The 19,674-nt window shown below is 38.9% G+C and overlaps 2 protein-coding genes across 9 annotated transcripts in view; both read right to left on the bottom strand.

The window, feature by feature from the left end:
- Positions 1-19,674, bottom strand: part of Map7 (microtubule associated protein 7) — a 171,452-nt gene that overhangs the window by 94,166 nt on the left and 57,612 nt on the right. The gene's annotated exons all lie outside the window — the stretch shown is intronic.
- On the bottom strand, positions 2,259-2,723 carry LOC124988274 (protein CEBPZOS-like). Its single transcript, XM_047557617.1, has one exon. It carries the CDS (start codon positions 2,672-2,674, stop codon positions 2,432-2,434), a length of 243 nt encoding a protein of 80 aa, XP_047413573.1. The 5' UTR covers positions 2,675-2,723; the 3' UTR covers positions 2,259-2,431.

The raw sequence follows: 19,674 nt of genomic DNA, 5'->3' as shown, positions 1-19,674 counted from the left end.
TAAAAACATATTTACATTACCCAACAGATTATAATGCAGAAATGATTTTACGGCATTATATTTTAAAATACAATAGGCCTTGAGGAAAGTAACTTCTAATTAAAAATGTTGATACCTTTAAGAAGTGTATTTGAAAATTATACTAAATGTGTGTGTGTGTGTGTGTGTGTGTGTGTGTTTAGGTGTGTATGTGATGCTGGGGATGAAACCCAGTGCCTCATCTCATACAAGCTAGGTAAGTGCTCTGCCACTGACCTATATCCCCAAATTCTTTTTTAATTTTTAATTTTGAGACAAGATCTCAGGAAGTCACCCAGGCTGGCCTTGAACTTGGACTCTTCCAATCCTCCTGAGTAGCTGGGAATCTAGGAGTACACCACTATGCCCAACTTGAAAATTATCTATATTTTTTTTTATAAATTATTTAAAAAAACTGTTTTTTAGTTGTAGACGGACACAATAATTTTATGTAGTGCCGAGGATGAAACCAGTGCCTCACACATGCTAGGCAAGTAGTCTACCACTGAGCTACAACCCCAGTCCGAGAATTGTATTTTGAAGAAGCTATAGATCAATACATCTAACTCTTATGGAATTACTTACACTCTTTTAGGATACCAGTATCCTCTCTAATCAGTATTAGAGGTTTTAGATTTTAGTGAACAAATGATTTTAGGGATTTAAAATGTATAAAAGATCCTATTTATGCTAAATAGTCATATACCGATTGTTCATGACTGTACTTTTACCCAAGTGCTAGAGATGAAGCCCAGGGTCTCCTGTGCACGCTAAGTGCTCTGCCACTGAGCTGTGTCCCCAAGATGCCTCTGTTCTTATGTGTTAAAGATCCTAATCTGAGTTTTAAAAGATCAGTCAGTTTGTAGTTCAATTAGATTTTATTTATTCATGTTACCTGAAGGTTTTGATAAAAAAAAGTTGTATTGTCAAGATGGCATACAAATGTTCGCAATTCGGTATTAAACTACAGGTTGGAGAGTATTCACTAAACAGTGACTCAGCAAAGTGCTGCGAAAGAGGACAGGTGGCTTTTACCATGTGATTTTCACCTTAGACTTTAAGTGCTAAATCTCAGAACTCAAAACATCTTCAGGCTGTTTGATAATATGTTTTACTGTCTTCATACCCTTCTGTCAAATCTCTCCCTTTTCTTTCACTGTATCTCATTTCTACAATTAAGCAGATTTTAATCTTTAAGCTCTTTGGCTAGACAGAAGATCCATGAGCGACACGCCATTTCCTAAATGAGAATTTTAACTCCTACCCTGGATACTGTCCTACCAGTTCTCCTTCCCTAGGAATATCTATGTGGTCTGTTCTGTAAGTTCAACTCCCTTTCACCTGTGATATTCTGAGATCTTGGGAGGTTTAAATGAGTATATGATGGCATCTGAAAACTTTGATTTTATTGATGTTTGTTTCAAAGAAGAACACCTCATTGACACATCATTAGGCTCAGAAAAGTGGCGAAGGCCTATAATCCCAGAGAGGCTACGGAGGGTGAGGCAGGAGGATCTGAGTTCCAAGCCAGCCTCAGCAACTTGGTAAGGCCCTAAGCACCTCAGTGAGACCCTGTCTCCACACAAAATACCAAATAGGCTGGGGATGTGGCTCAGTGGTTAAGCATCCCTGGGTTCAATCCCTAGTACCAAAAAGAAAGAAAGAAAAGTAAGTTATAGAAAATAGTTGAGAAAATTTCCACCAGATTTTCAGAGTAATAGTGGATAATTAATATATTTTAAGAGTTTGGCCAGATCATTGAAAAGGCATCCACATACACAATGGTAAATAATTAGAATAATGACCACAAATACAACTGCCATTGGTAACCTACTATGTAAGAGATTGTACTAGATGCCTTAAACCCCTTGGGTCAATTTACTGCTGACAGCTTGACTGCATGCTAAGGAATATTCTCCTCACTGAGCAGAAATGGAAACTAAGGCTCAAAGAAGTAATCTGTCCAATGTGAATGGCTAAATTGTAAATAAAATCCACATCAGTTCGACTTTAAAACCTACTGACAACCATGGTACAGTCTTTTCCAAATACATAAGTGGCAGGAATGATTGCTGCTATTTCACAGAGGGGACTGTGGCTCAGACAGCGTATGGGCTTGCCTGTGGAAATCGAGTCTTCAGACTTTCTTTTTTTTTTTTTCCTTTTCCTTCCTTAGTCTTTTATTTGTAAAACATTAATCTTTGACAATAAAAATAGAAGAGCAACAAACAAACATGGGTTTGCAGTAGTAGGTGGGAAGCCACAGGCCAAAGCAGACCTGACGCTCCCGTTAGTCAGTAGGATGTTCTGTGGTGGCCCAGAGTCTGCAACATGGCTCAGCTCATCTTTCTTCTCCTCTTAAAGGTCTCAAACAGCTCCAATGGGAGGCTGAACGTGATGACTGGACTTATTCTTAATTTTTGCTATCCAGCCATTTCTCTTGATCTTGCTTTCTGATTCCATACATTTCAGCCTGTTTGATGGATTTATAGTAAACTTCCAAGATGAAGGGAAATTTCTTGTTCATTGTTTGCCTGAAGTCTTGACTTGTGTTCATTTTATTAAACAAAAAATAGGCTCCAAAAACACCCATCAATTCAGCTACTAAAATTCCTTTAAAGATCTTCTTTGCCAGTGGTTCCATATTGTGGGCCATCCTGAGGCGTGCACACCCAGGCGGCGCATGCGCAGGGCTGAGTCTTCAGACTTTCAAGTTCAATCTTTTGTCTCTTGATCAAAGTGAAGATTCAACTTACATTTGAAAAAGACTAATATTTTGTGAGTCCTTAATTTAAAATGATTTTTAGTTTCTAAAACATATGCCAACATAGAATTCCTGGTAAAGGAGCTTGAGTTTGCCACCAAGGTGACCTTCACTGTGAGTCCTCCTGAAGGACTTGGGAGGAGGAAGGTAAAGGATGTCAATCAGCCCACAATCTGGCTTGTTCTTTTAAGGCCTGAGAGCTAACCCAGAGCCTTGTGCATGCTAGGCAAGCACTCTACTACTGAGCAACACCTCCAGCCCACCAACTGGCATTTAATGAACAATTATCTTTCTAGAGCACTTAATTCAGCTGTTTGCCATGTAGAAAATAAACTTTTTGGTTTTCTCTTCTTCTTGAAACACTACTGTCATGTATGATAAGATATTAACATTTCCTGCTGACCTTTTCTTCCTCCAAAAGTAAGAAAAGAACAGTAGAGGTTTGTTAGCTAGAAATAATTAGTATGTTCTCCTGCAGGTGCTGGATTTTATATAAAGTTGCAACTGGTTTTGCCATTTGGAGGGTTTTATAAAAGGTTTAGGTGTGGCTTCTCCTACTCTGTGCTACTTTAGACGAGGGATGGGTTCATAAATTTGATAAGCTGATTAAGTGCCTACTGGCTTTTCTGTGGCATTCAGCGTACCATTCCAGGTACTTCTGATACAACAGTGACAAAACAGACAACATCCCCCGCTCCCAGCATTGGTGCTGGTGTGGGGACGAACCATCAAAGCAGTGGGAAAGGGCAGTGCTATGGACAGCCAATCATTAGAGGGCAGCTGTCCCCAGCCGCCTCTAACTCAGTGCAGCTTGGTGGTGAGAACGGGTTCTGCTCCCACGACTGCATGGTAGAGGGAGGCTCCCCTTATCAGGAAATCTGAATTCATGAAATGAAGCGTCTGTTTCCTGCTGCTGCAGGGTCTGTACAACATCAGAGAGAAAGATGGCAATTGGAAAAGTAGGACCAAAATCCAGCATTCTATAAACATTTAGTGCTTTTTAGTCACTTTTTTGTTTAACTAAAATTCCCACTTCTCTTTTAACCAATTTTTTGAAAAATCATCTGGATGTCTGACTTCCTTACAGAATAACCTGTATTTCATTGGATGTCAGTAGTCTCGTTTGTATCATGTAAAGACAAAAAACCCTGATGCTTATCCATCAAGTACATCTTATCCTAATACTTGAATACTATCTATAAATATACTCTCTACATAGAAACCTATGTCTCCATAAAAGAGCCTCATTTAAAGAAAAAAGAATGTAAAATCCAGTTGACTGAACAAATTTTGGCTGAGGCATTTTGCTTTTCTTTTATGTATATACAACCCTGAAAATCTGAGATTATTCCACTGTATGCCAGTATCAACACACAGATGTAATTTGTCTGAAAGTCACAACTAGTGTCAGAATAAAAGACAAACTCAGATACATACCAAAAATATTTCTATGTGCTGCTTTTACTCTACATTTTATAATCCTAAAATAAAAACAAACCACGTATTCACATCATAACCGATGTCCTAATGGCTTCTGGATCCTGGCAACTATATAAAATTTGTATTTCTTTTCTAGAGGTGTTTTGTCATAGAAAAATTGCAAAATTATGAAAATGAAGATATATATTTTAATAGATAATGAATTTTGTGAATTAAACATCTTTATTATTCTTAAAAAATGAACTTCATGAAACATCTATATATAGAAACTTCTAGAGAATAAAATAAGGTGATAAAAATAACTCTCTGAAGTGTAGTACATGAAATTCCAGGGTTGTAGTTTTCTCTGTAAAACCCACTTTTTACATGCCATGGAACTGAAAGCATCCTGTTAAGAAAAATCAAGTGGAAAACGCAAATGTTTCTGATAAAAAGCAAATCTAAATAAAAACGAGGTAGGCGCGAGAAATGCCTTTCTTTTATAAGCAAACATCAGTCTTCCACCAATCTGAACCACAAATACTGAGAACAGATAAATCACAAATAAATTCCATACCAAAGTTTTCTTTGGACAGTAGCCTAACTGTACATGTGTAGTTTGCTCTCTCAGCAGTTTAAGGTGATCTTAGATGTTATTAGGGTTTTCCTTTTGTTTTTGCCGAAAGAAAAACAGTAGAATGTGAAAAATGAAGCATGATCATTTACCTTCAGCTTTCACAGAAGCTATCACACAGCTCTGGGAAATAAAGACCAGTATAAATCCATTATTTATGTAACGTAACAGATCGTTTTGTTTAATTAAAATTCCCTCTCCTCTTTTATCAAAAACATTTTTTTTAAACAGGCTGTATTAAAAGACTTCCTACTCTACCTCACCTGTTGTGCTACAATTGTCAAAACTGGTTTCACAACTGCCCGACAGACCCTTATTACGGTTTTCAAAATACAATTAGAGCTGGAGAACTTACAGTCCATGTTAGCATCTTCCATTCTAAAATCCTTCTTTCTTGAATATGCTGCAACATGTCTGCATGTCTCCCTCTTCTTGCTCCGAGTCCCTCAGGCAGGCCAAGACCACTAACCAGTGACAGTGACGGGGCTATTTAATCAGGCCAGTCTCTCCCCTCTCTCACAGCTTAAGGTGCACTCGGGAAAAAAGCAAAAGGGTGGCGAGACCTGGCTCTGCAGTCGCTGTTCTGAGCCGTGACCCTGTTCACTGAACCAAGCGAAAGCTGGGAATGGCTCCTGCTCAAAACAGCTAGCAAAGCTCCAGTGGGTGGGGGCTGCAGCAGGGGAGGCCTTTCCTGGATAAGAAAGGTTGCTAAACATCAGTCCAAACTCAGGACTCAAACTCCACTGGAGCCCCAAACAGGATGTGCATGGAACGCACATTAAAAACAAAATTCTTTTACCAAAATCATCTATGCATTATTTGCTATTTCTCCAGACTCTTCTTTTGGTTTCCAGATGCAATTAAAATTGACATTTAAAACCCCAAAGATTAGGGCTGATTTTGTTCCCACATCAGAAGCATTTGAAAAAGGCGGTCATTTAGAATCAGTCAGGCAGAGAGACCTCTGTTCTTTCTCTCCTTTCCTTGTTGAGGACAGACATGGAGCCATTGTGCAACTGCATGAAGTTTCATTGCTTTGTTCAGAAGGCCCAAAGACTGACTTGCTTTATCAAGTTCTGAAAAACTACAGGTCTTCAAGGAGGAGAGGAAGAACCAATGAACACAAATGTTAAAGATTTAGGAATTATTTCTAAATGAATTACATATAGGTCCCCAGAATTTACTTGTTTTCAGTCAGTGGTAAGTTACATTGTGAACTTTGAATTCTATTATTTCTACCACAGTTTTTGCCCTGGGCTTATCTTTAAAAGGGTTTTTTGTAGAGTCATGGAGGGGGGACTGAGGAAAAAGTATCATGATAAAAATTCTTACCCTGGCCTGTCCTTGTAGAATTTAAACATATGTGGCATAGGGACCAGAATACTCTGATTAAAACAAATTAACCTAATGAGTTTAGGTGGGCCCAATTGAGAAAATAAGATATAAGTTTTTATAAGAAAATAAAATCTTTCAAGCCCCTCTGACGAGCCCCTTTGAACAGCTGGAGCTGGCCTAGTGAAGATCAGAGAACCAGAACTTCCAAGATGGAGGAGGCTCAAGCACCATGGGACTGGGCAGTGAACCTTTCTTATGCCCTCGAAACTACAGACTACTCAACAGGAGCCCGTGGAATGCCAGTTCAGTCCAGCACGTTGCTTACATTGTCGAAAGTACCCTGTATGGATTCAAATGATCTCTCTGCTTACATTGTCAAAAGTAGCCTGCATGGATTCAAGTGATTTCTCTAGTGCAGGGCTTCTCAACCTGGTACTATGGACTTTTCAGACTGAGTAATTCATTGTTGTGAATAGTAGTTTAATTACGTATGACACCGTCTCACAAATTTTTATTTCTTCTTAGTTTATGTATTTTTAAAAATTTCTATTTAAATAGAAATCATCTATTTGTTAAACATTATTCTGAGGGCTTACAGACATGCAAACTGGTCTGATTTCACAATAACCCTATTATGTTAATCCTACAGATGAGATAACGCAGAGATACAGAAGAGCTTGTTGAAGCCAGTCCTGTCAGTCTTCTGAAACTGCAGGTTCCCCATCCACGGACTTAGCACACTCAGACTGAAAATATCTGGGGAAGAAGGTCATTGGATTAGTCAAAGGGGAATGAAGGGAAGGGAGGGGAATGGGAACAGGAAAGACAGTAGAATGAACTGGACATAACTTTCCTATGTTCATATATGAATATATGACCAGCATAACTCCATATTAAGTACAACCACAAGAATGGGATCCTAATTAGAATAAGTTGTATTCCATGTATGTATATGTCAAAATATACTCTACTGTCATGTATATCTACTGTCATGTATATCTAAGAAGAACAAAAAAAAAATTCACATATTGGTAGAATTTGGATTTTCCACAGTCTCAATTTTTTTTTTTTTTTTTTTTTTTAAATATAAGAGGGAGAGTAAATGAATACCACGGGGAGTAAGAAAAAAAAAGAAAATATTTTGAGAAAAAAAGATTTTATCTGCACTGAATATGCAGACTTTTTTCCTTATCATTATTCCCTAAACAATGTAGTATAACAACTATTTATACAGTATTTACATTGTATTAGGTATTATAAGTAATCTAGAGATGATTTAGAGTATGTGGGAGGATGAAGGTAGGTTATATGCAAGTATCTACTTTATATAAAGGCCTTGAACATCTGTGGATTTAGGTGTCCATGGTGGGGTGGTCCTGAAACCCTCCCCTGGAGTGGGTGGTACCAAGGGACAGGGATGCCTACAAATGGCAGGCTCTTAATCCCTATGCTATGTTCTGCTGCGGCATCTGCCCTCTGTGTAAGAGGGCAACATTTCACCCCTAGCACCCAGGAAGCATTTGGACCATTGCGGCCTGTGAATGGGAAATGACTGGTACCAAAAGGAGAGAAGGCAGGCAGGGAAGGACAGGAGAGGACATTGTGTGGAGACAATGCACTACTCTTCCTCTAGGAACAATACTTTTGTTTTCTTTCTTTCTTTTTTTTTAACTCAACGATGGTGCATTCATCCAGAAAAACAGCTGAATGCTAACAAGACAGGAAAGAGAATAAAGGGTTTTATATATGACAAGTGGCTCAAGATTTCTATGCTCCAGTGCATGGAGCAACAGGTACTATCAAATATGCTTGAACTACACACTGCACAGCAAATATTTTAGGAGGCACAATCGTAATTACACACATCATTTTTGTTATTTTCTCAAGACTAAGGCCTCAGCTTATCACTCCACTTTTGGTTTCTTTTGGTATATAGCAAATGGTATATTTATCAATGTTGGATAGTGGCAGATAGGTAAAGATCAGACTGACAACTTATAATTTAAAGGAATGGGAATCACTTTTTGAAAAGAGATTTTAAAATATACATAAATCCTAATGAACTAAGGAGAAAAGATTGGTTTATAAAGTCAATAGCCCATGATAATCCATAACAAAAATATTACCATATTCTATGACCATAGTTGGTGAATTAGGAACTTGACTCTAGGGCAGTTTGGGGAGGACTCAGTGTGCTTCAATTCCATATGCTCATTTATTTCCTGCCCACTCAATACCTGCTGTCTCCAGAGTCAAGTTACAGCAGCTCCATGGTCAAAACCACAATTCAGCTAGGCACAGTCTGACACTTCCTTAGTTCCAGGTATCAGGAGGCTGAGGCAAGAGAAGTGCAGGTTCGAGGCCAGCCTGGGAAACTTAGCAAGAGACTGCTTCAGAACAAAAAGGGCTGGCGATGTAGCTCAGTGGTGGAGCACTTGCCTATCAAGTGTGAGGCCCTGGATTTGATTCCCAGTACCAACAATAAAAACAAAACCAGATCAAGATCCCTCAGCTCCCTTTCAGTCTGATTCTGTGCTGTTATCCTCAACGGAAGAAAATGGTGTCTTGACACGGTACAATGTGGAAGCAGTTCGTGTGCTTTGGTCTTCACTCTCTCATCAAATCTGTGATTTGTCACCTTGTTCTTTTTCCTGTTTTTCCCTCTTAGCTTATGGCTACTAACAAATGGGTTTCTATAAAACAAGTTTTAGGTTGCGGCAAGAACTCTATGAGATTATGAAATAGATACCTAGTAGTACTTCTGCTTGTTTTCACGCCAACTTTAGTAACATATAATTGACAAATAAAAATTATATATATTTAAGGTACAACATAATGATTTGCTCTATGTATCCACTGGGAGATGATTACCACAATCAAGTTAATTAACACTTCCATCACCTTACATAGCTATTGTGTGTGTATGTAGTGAGAACAATTAAGGTCTTAGCAGACTCAAGCATACAACACAATATTAACTATGATCATCTTGCTGTATGTTGGGTCCCGAGAAGTTATTCATCTGTTGACTCAAAGCTTTGTACCCCATAACAAGCATGCCTCAATTTCCCTACTTCCTCAGCTCGTTCTTAACAAAACTTTATTCTGCAGAAATGTGTGATCCTGCATTCTTCTGTATTCCTTAGAAAACATCAGGAATGGGAGGGGTAAGAGGGTGTGCATGTGTAATCAGGAATATAATAAAGATCTAATTGTTCTGGAAGATAAATGAAAAAGATACTGCATTTACAGTGTATTCTCAATATTTGTAAGAAATTAATGTTTTTTTCTTGTAGACTTCAAGTATTTTATATAAGGAATATTGTAAAAACTAGATTTGATCCTCAAAATTATCAAAATGATGCAGATTAAACTCTTGGCATTTGACAGAACTTAGTATTTACCTAATAAAATGCTAGAAGCTTGTGTATCATTATTGTAGGAAGCAAATGCTAAGAAACAGATTTAACTTATGTTTTATTTATAGTTATTAAAAAGTAAAAGCAGAAATTCATTTTAAAGAGCAGCTTATACAATTTTTCTGAAAAAAATTAAAAGCTAAAAGCACACAGATCTAGTATTCCTAATTAAAAGACCTCATTCATGCACTGATTAGCTGTTGCAAATTGGTTTTGATCACTGCGGTCTTATTTGAACTGCTTCAAATCACATGCACCTCTAAGAATTCTGCAACGTATCACCTTCTCTTGATCCTCTCCTTAATCTGAATTCTCAACCTACCATTTCCTTTGGGTTCCAAAAGTAGCCAGGCTCGGTGGCTCACACCTGTGATCCCAGGAAGCTGAGACAAAGGATTCCAAGTTGGAAGCCTATCTGGGCAACTCAGAGAGACCCTATCTCAAAATAAAATATTTTAAAAAGAGTTGAGGCTGGAGTGCAGAGGTAGAATGCTTCGGGGTTCAAGCCCCAGCACCTGTCTCCAACAAACACACACACAAAGGTAAGTAGTACTTAGCTCAAAGAGGGCATTTGTTTTCCACATTTAGTGTAATCCAGCAATCAATTTTACTTTCCTTCTCAATAGTTATCTTATTCTCTTTGACTTTAGACAGGTCCCCAAAGGACATAGTTCTTAAGATGACAGAAAAGGAAGCTGCTACCTCTTTAGTCCCAGTTTTATAGTACCTTGGACAGTGACAAAAACTGTAATGCTGAGTATTTAGGAAAAACTCAATTCAGTTCAAAATGAATCTACAACTAGGTAGAGTAGAACACATCTGCAATCTCAGCTACTCCTGCAGACTGAGGCAGGAGGGTCACAAGTTCAAGGTCATTCTGGGCAACTCAACAAAACCCTAAATAAAATAAAAAAGCAGCAAGGGTGGGGATGTAGATCAGTGGTAGAGTGCTTGCCTTGCACATGTGAGCCCCTGGGTTTGATCGCCAGGACTCTACATATTCCTGTTTTCTTTAGGGTAAGAAGTCTAACTACTTGGGCTGTTTTACAAAATCCACATGTACATAACCCAGGACTCTTTCATGGGGACCTCAAATTGTAGAAAACAAATTTTCTTCATGTTTGAACTTCATAGCAGTGGCTAAAACTAATACATAACCAAATGAATAAGAGGCAGGCATGCTATCAGCTTTAAACAGCTTTCCTGCGGCACTTTTGAGACTCACACTGGTTTAAGGATAATTACACTGAAGTTCTTCCCCCCCACTAAAGTTTCTAAAAATGCTTATGTTGAAATCAAAAGTTCCTACTGAATATTCCAGCAAAATCAAGTTGCATAGTCTGAATTTTTGAGGCTGAAACTGCTAGAAATTCTAGAGTCAATTTCAGGCTCAGTGCAGTACCATACACTGGCTGAGGCAGGAGGATGAAAAGTTCGAGGCCAGCCAGTGCAACTTAGCAAGTCCCCATCCCAAAATTAATTTAAAGGGCCTGGCGGGGGCACATCTGGGCATGTAGCTCAGTGGTAGAGCACCCCTGAGTTTCATCCCCAGTACTGGAGGGGCGGGGGCTCACAATGGAAAGAATTTCTACTGAAATACTATCTCTCCAAGTATTTTTAATGATTTCTAAAAGGTTTAAATAGCCAATTCCACATGAGATGCTTATAACCAAATATTATCTGAATGCTCTACCCTTTACTGTCAATTCCTGCAAGTTAATTACAATGTATTTTAAAGGGGATTTTACCGATAGAGGATTAATACGAGAGCCTGACAGCTGGAGTCTTGTGTTAGATCAGAAATTAAAGTAAGGAATTGACCTAGTTTCAAAAGGGACATTTGCTAATTTCCTCCAACCAAATCAATGTGACTTTTTAGGCATTTGCCTTCAGAATTTGGGGTTGATATACTGAGGTAATTGCAACGAACCAAAATATATTTTTTTTCCTAAATGTGTAAGAAACTTATACAAAACATCTTACCTCTTTGACCAAAAGTTAAAAAAAAAAAAAAAAAAAGATGCCTCCTGTTTTATACATCCTGCCTGTGGACATTCTCTTTCTTATCACTAGCTCTAGACACTACCATACTGTTCTTAGATGTAGCAGCTAATAATGCCACAATGAAGCTGGGGAACAGAGGGAAGTAAAATCATCAAGTCAAATACACCCCAAAGTATGAATCCTCATCTTATAACCTAATTGACATGCAGCCTACTTGACACGTGGGCAAACACCAGCATCCCTAGTTTGTTTCCAGCTTCAGTCTAGAAACTGTTTTCAACATTGCCAGCCTTTGGTCTTCAATTCCATAACCTGTCGGATTTGTCACCCTAAAAAAGCAGCTGCAGTAGCTCACTACTCCCCTGCCCAAAACATGCCTCCCAGGTGCCTGCTAAATAAAGGCCCTGGGATGTGCTCCTGTGTCGTCCAGGAGAATTCTTTCTACCCACTCCCCTCTGTTTTGATAAAATGGATGTATCTGCTCTTTCTTTAACAAGGTTCACAATTTGTGTGTGTGTGGTGCTGAGGATGTCATCCAGGGCCACACACACACACACACACACACACACACACACACACACACTGGGTAGGCGCTTTACCACCGAGCAACACCCCTAGCCCCTCTTTCCTTCTTCACTGCCACTATTCCTCCTATTGGAAATGTTTTCCAATCATCTGCTAAACCTTTCAAATACTTTAAGAGCCAAGGTATCTTCATGAAGTCTATCTTAATTCTCTTGAGCAGAAGAATCTGTTTCTTGTCCTCTTTCTATAAAGTCAGCACCATGTTGGTTAGCCTTCCCTAGCATACAGAGGGGATTATCAGACTCAGCTGTCTAGCCCGAGGCTGTGTATAACTAAGCCCAAGAACCGTTCTAAATTCCAACAGCTTACTTTCCACTATATAGGTCAATTTCCAGTGGTATTCGAGTAGTTACTCCAAAAGATTATAAACTAGACAAGTAATACATATTAAGTGCAGAAAATAGAAAATCTGAATAAGCACAAAACAGAAAATCTGAATAAGCACAAAACATTTGTGCTGCAATCTCAAAATTCAGATGTAACTGCTCTAAATATTTTACTACCTGACCTTTTTGTTTTGCAGTACTGGGGACTGAACCCAGGGGCACTTTACCCCTGAGGAACATCCCCGGCCCTTTTTGAGACAGAGCCTAAATTGCTGAGGCTGGTCTCAAACTTATGAGCCTCCAGCCTCAGTCTCACGAGTCCTGATTACAGGCATGTAACTACCACTCCAGCCCAGTATCTGCTCTTGTAGATTTTTTTCAAAGTGTGTGTGTGTGTGTGTGTCTTTTCCGGATTTTCACATAAGAAGCATTTTGGAATCTTGATCCTAGACATCTATGTAACAAGTATGTTTCTAAAATGCCTTTACTTATGGCTGCTTAATACTGAATTATAGGAAACACCTTAATTTCTGTAGGAGGTATCTAAACTTGAGGTTGTTTCTAATTTATCAATGTTATAAACAAGGCTGCCTGTTGAATGGAATAAACCAATGTCTGAAGGATAAACTCTGTAAGAGGAATTGCTAAATCTTTGGATAGGAACATTTAAAAAGACTTTTAATATATTTTGTCAAAGAGAGATCTTTTGCTGCACCCTGATTGGTATTTACCAAATTCCTGTTGTGTACCAGGAACTGCCCTTTGAGACTCTTACAGCCAGCAATACAGGTAGGCCATACATGATCAAGGTTATGAAGAAAACTCTGCAACACTATTGGGGCAGGTGGTCAGCAAAGGCCTCTCCCAGGAAGTGGCAGTGCAGGTGGGGGAGGAGGCAGTCATCCCAGAAACCAAGGAAAATACTGCTTGAGACAGGGATTAGAAGAGCAAAGACCCTGAGCCAGAGCGAACAACGAATATTAAGAAGAAATGCCAGCAACAGTAGTTCAGGATAAGGATTTTATACCAAAACCTCTGACAAAATATTTGGAACTGAAAAGTTTTATTTAAGTAGGAAGGCCAGGATCTGACCTATAATTAAAAAAAAAAAAGTCAACCCGCCCACAGTGTAGACTGATTGGAGGTCGGGGTGGATGGAGAAGGAGCAAGTGCAGAGTGGTGAGACCAATTTCATTAAAATCACCTTCATTTATTTTCTGAGTTTCAACAAGGAAAAACCTGAAGCACAGAACACAAGAGATTCAGTCAAGTTCTTGTAAATAACGAACAGATGAAGCAGGGCATGCTGGTACACACCTGTGATCCCAGCTACTTGGGAGGTTGAGGCAGGAGGACTGCAAGTTCAAGGCCAGCCTGGGCAGCTTGGCTACTAAGCTACACCCTGTCTCAAAATTAAAAGGGCTGACAATATAGCTCAGTGGTATAGCATTTACCTACCACGCGAGAGACCCTGGATTTGGTTACCAGTGCAAAAAAATAAAACAGAAGAGAGAAACCAAAATTTTTTAATTCCTGATCTATGATTCTTACTCCACTTACTCCAGGATTTCCCTGTATGGAAAAGCAATCAGTTACATTTAAAAAAGAAAACACTGGGCGTACACATACACATTTTCAGGATACATTGTGTTTTCTCTCCCTCCAGCACCTATTTCTTAACTGCATCTGAGCTGGAGGCAAAGATGCTCCTGGCATAAAGCACCCAGACTTGAGTTTTAAAATATCAACCTCCACTAACAGGAAACTGATCTCCCAGAGTAAAGACTGATTTCAAGGGAAGTACATGCCTGGAAAAGCTTACTCCAGACAGTAAGGAGTAAGGAGTAAGCTGAAGAATGATGGGTACATGTCAAAATGACAGAGCTGACAACTTGAAACTGACTGAATCTGAGAATCACAATTAGCAAAAAGAAGTAAGACCCACAAAATAAATATTCATAAGTCTATGCTGATGTAAACAAATAAGAGAAAGGAAAGCTCTTCCTCGTGGTAGAAAGCCAACTATAAATGTAGAAGTGTGATGAATTAGAAGGTGACTATTTGGCAACCAGCACAATACTAAAGGATTCAGTGATGCTAAACCTAGTGGGTGAATACATAAGAATGGAATATTTAAATAGTTTTAAAATATCTTCCTACAAGATACTTATGCATTACAAAGCAAAAATTAGTTATTTGACAGTAGAGAATGTCAAGGGATGGAGGTCACTGCCATCATACTTGCGAAAGTATACATGTGGCCTCCTGATACGACACATGGAAGACCAAGTGCCACTCTAGTGGCATTCCTGAGAAGCATAAAACCTGAACCTCATCATCAGAAAAAAACAAATCCAACCGAGGGACACCCTATAGGGTAACTGGCCAAGACTTTAAAATGACAGTATCATGAACTACACAGACAGACTTGGAGGAAGAGCTGAAGACTACAGACGTGATAACGGTGCACAACCTTGGATTTTCTTTTGCTATAAAAGAGACCACTGGGCAAATGGTGAAATCTGAGTAAAGTCTGTAAATTAGAGAATTGTATTGGGGTACTTTCTTAATTCGATATGTTAATATTTGAGGAATCTGAAAGGTACACAGCTTTTGTGAGCCATTCTTGCAACATTTCAGCTTTTCTGTGGGGTTTGACATTATGTGTACAATTTGTTTTACTAGTAGATGGACACAATACCTTTATTTTATTAATTTTTATGTGGAGCTGAGGATTGAACCCAGTCTCACACATGCTAGGCAAGCGCTCTACTGCTAAGCTACAACCCCAGCCTTATGTGTACTATTTTTAAAAGGATTTAAACCAAGGATTGAGCAAAAAAATAAGTGTAGTCCTTATTTATCACTGATTCTTTAAAAAAAAAATGCAACTGTGGACTTACATTCACAGGCTAATTAAAATGGAAAAAAATTACTGTAAAATAATTTTTTTTTTCTAAAAATAGACTAGAACATTTTCTCCAAAGAGGTGGAAGAGGAAAACAAGCTGCTTATCTGCTCCCTCTTCATCCCAATTACCACCACCTTTCTAGGAACCTCAGAGGAAATAAGAAAACCTATGCCTTCACCTAGTGGCCCTCCTTTAGATATTTTTTAATCTTTGCTTTTTCAGAAAGGAAATCAGTTTGATTGGCCCAGATGAAAATAAGCAATTAATCAGCTGTCTAATTTTAAACTGGCCAAAAATAAATATTAAAATGAAGCAAAGAACAATGTGAGGGCGAAACTCGCTGGCCGTCGGGCAAAGGACAGTGAGATCCTCACAGTGTGGAGCGGTGGGAGTGGAGCTAGGGGATCTCAGGCACCAGCGTCCCCACACCAAGCATCAAGAACTTTTGAGACTCTTGTCTCAAAATAAGCCCTGAAAGGTCCACCTCCAGGAGGGCCAGCAGGCCTCTCCAGGGCGGACCTCACTTGAGCAGCTCTAGTCAGGTTCAAAGCTGGCATTGCTCTCACACAAAACCCTAAAGAATATACTTTATACTTCTCCCCTAGAGTAAAATAAATGGTCTCTTGCCAAAGAGTAAAATATAATAATCTTGAATTATCAATAGAAGCTACTTCAGTTGGACCCTAGCACTATTCATGTTAGTGCCATTTGTTAAAAAACAAAAAAACACCTCTCATCTCTGTCTCCTTTTCCTCCTCTTCCCCAAAACGGTCATTCCAGCATGTATCTATATAATGCTTTCTTTGCCACCTAAATTATTGAACACTAAGACAACAGGTTGACTTCCTCAGCTTTCTTTATCAATATCTTAAGCACAAAAACACTAAGAAGGCATTTTCCTCATTAGGTTGTTTTGTGTACATGTGGTTCATTAGAGATATTTATATATCTATAAAGATTGCAAACTAAATCTAAACATGTTCAGTGACTCTTGAACTGTGAATCATAATTATGACATTTTCAATTGATTATTCAAAAGGATTTATGGAGAGCGTACTGAGTCAAGCTTCCCAAAAAGTGGGGCTGTGATATTGAATGCATTTGGAAAATGGTATGAACCATTTCCTCTTTTGGGAATTACAACACAAATAATTATATGTTTTGAGGAATCTTCTTATTCATTTTTGTGGTGCTGGGTATCACACCCAAGACATTATGCATGTTAGGCAAGTACTCTACCCCCGAGCTACATCCCCAGACCTTGAAGAATCCTTAAAACAAGCAATTTAATAAGAGTCTCCCAAACATGATTTGGTCAGGTTTCCCAAACTTTCTTTCCTTCAGTATATTCTAATCTGGGAGTAGTTGGGACACAATTTGCAAATGTCATTACAGCATGTTTATATGTTACGTTACCACAGGATTCTCTTTAAAAGACATACGATATGGTTTCAACAGGATTATTTCCCATAAAATGAACACAATGTAGCAGTGCATTCTCTGTGTGAGTCAAATGTACCACGATAAGCAGCATATTGACTGGAAATTTAGGGGAAATCAAATCTAGAGGGTCACTGGATTGCCTTAGCAGAAGGTAGCTAAATTTGATGACAACGATCAATTCCACTTAGGTTTTTTTTTTTAATGCCTTAAATATAAATCCATAATGCATTTTCACAGATGGCAAAAATAGATGTTAAACTCCATTAGTAGGCTCCACAAGTCTGATGTGGATGAAATTTCCCCCCCTCTTCCTAGAACCTTGTGAAATGTCAAGTACATCTAATGGACCAATTAGAGTGATAAACCATCACAGCCTGCTCACTGCTGTATGTAAACAAACCCTGGTAATAACGAGTGCAACGGACTGCAAATGCTCTCTGAATCCTGGACGGAGGAAAACTAGAGCAGTTATCTGTCCAGTTCATTAAACCCAATGGAAAATCACCATCAAAAATCTGAGATATCCATTTGAAAAGAAGCGGCGTGGAATAGGGAATGAAGGCAGAAAGATGGTTTCAGTCCTCATCAGGTACAATACTGTAGGACAGGCATAACCATGAACACCAAAAATGAAGGTGTCCCCATCTTGTCAATCCCCATGACAGGTCAGAAGGCTGCCAGGCACTGACGTTCCTAGAGGCAGGAAGCTCCTGCTGTGATAGCTGGACCTCTCCTCCACAGTTTTCGAGTCCCTAAATAAATTGAGCACATCTACTCTTTTCTCAAATTAAATCCTCTGTATATAATTTTACTAATAGCAGCCATATGGGAAGCATCTGTAGCTTTCCTCAATTCTAATTTTCACAAACAGAAAAGACATTGACAAAAATAGCTCCACGGCCTGGGAGAGCCACTGCAGACTGACCTAGTTAGACTCAGCATGCAGAGGCATCCGAGCTGGCTTAATCCTGCCCTGGTTGCCAGGCGGTGGTGATGCCCGAGGTCCAGGCTTTAGGGTTCACCAGGTCTTAAGAGTCTACAGTTTATAGGTCACTTGGGTATTTGAAATCATTTTAGTGTGGCTCTTACCACTGAATGTCATTCCCAAATCAATGCAAATAACAATGTAAATAAACAACAACAAAATTCCATCACAATATTAAATAGCTAGTGATAAAAGGTATTTATTACACATGTGATCAGGAAAAGGGAAGTATTCTTTATTTATAAAAGGGAAAAAAAAAATAATCACCACAATATAAAATGTCAGGAAAAGGGGCTGGGGCTGTAGTTCAGTGTCAGAGCTCCTGCCTAGAATGCTTGGGGTCCTGGGGTCCACCTCCAGCAACACTCCCCCCAAAAAATAAACATGTAATTCCTCCAAAAAAGGAACCTGCTAACAAGCATATAAAAATGTTTACCATTCCAGTAATCAAAGAAATGAGAATTAAAACAATAAACCACCATTTCTTTGCCCATGAGCTTAGCAAAAATTTCAGAGAATAGGATACCTTTCTATTTCAGAAGAATGTTTCAAACATGCTACTAAGTGGAAAGAAAATGGGTTCTAAGGCTACAGAAGTGATGATATGCTAACTGTGCAAACACACACAGAATTTGTAAAAGACAGAATGATACATATACTAACGTGCCAATGTAGCTAGACAAAGATGGTGGGATCATCGACGATTTTAAACCAAATTTTAATCATTTTCAGTGAAAGCAAATTGATAATTTGTTTTCCTGTTAGGAAAATACATATTACATCTAACAATATTTAGGTAGTAAGAAATGAGAGATGCCTGGAGACTACTTCTGTTCCCAGCCTTCTACACTCCAGTTGTAGGTGACGGCAGCAAAGGTGCCTGAAGGCGGATGGTGCCCGAGGACACTCACCTCCTGGGCTGTGCAGAGCTGGGAGCGTCTGGTAAGCTGCACTCCTTCCAGGAAAAGGCCTCCTCAGCAGCTCTCAGGAAGGCGAGCCTGTGTCATGCTCACATCCCGCTCACACCCAGCCAATTCTCAGAGGATACAAAAGGCAAATTTCTGTTGCTGGGATTTGGTTCTCGAAATCGCTTTTTGAAAGTTTTGAGTAGCTTCTAGATAACATTCTAGTACAAGTTTTTCCAGTTTTGGGAAAAAACATATGCTAAGTATTAACTGCTCACACATTTTTGTTCACTTTATAGCTTGAAGGAGGTGTTGACACTATTTTGGCAGTCTTTTAACAGAGACATCTTTCTTTCTCTCTCTCTCTCTCTTTTTTTTTTTTTTTGGTATCAGCAAATGCAGCAGAAGCAAACAACGTGTTTCAACATTTATTTTGTGAAGATGATGGACTCCAAGGAAAAAAAGGATCAACACAAAATTTCACTTTTATTACTAAACTATAAAATAAATCTCTTCCAGTGAAGCAACAAACATTCGTTGACTCTGCTTGTAGTGAGTTCAAGTATGAGAAATATGTATCACGGGAAACCTACAAAATGTAGGTAAGGGATTTAAAGTTTATGCATGATCTGCTTGGATCCCCACAGACCACGCTTACCTTCACCACCTCTCTTTTTTGCAGTGTTTTTCCAATTTCTAATTTTAATTGGAACAGATAGACTGTAGTAGTTTCAAATTAAGGCTTTGTCTCTATCTTCCAAGGACAGACTTTTTGTGTGTATATATTGTACTGAAGATTGGACCCAAGAATGCTGTACCACTGAGCTATACCCACAACCCTTTATTTTTATTTTGAAACAAGGTCTCATTAAATTGCTGAGATTAGCCTCAAACTTGCAATCTTCCTGCCTAAGCTCCCCAAGTAC

This window comes from Sciurus carolinensis, chromosome 7 (genome assembly GCF_902686445.1).
Source record: "Sciurus carolinensis chromosome 7, mSciCar1.2, whole genome shotgun sequence".
In the NCBI taxonomy this organism is placed as follows: Eukaryota; Metazoa; Chordata; class Mammalia; order Rodentia; family Sciuridae; genus Sciurus; species Sciurus carolinensis.
The sequence above is the reverse complement of the archived record's forward strand: the minus strand, read 5'-3'. Positions and strand labels throughout refer to the sequence as shown.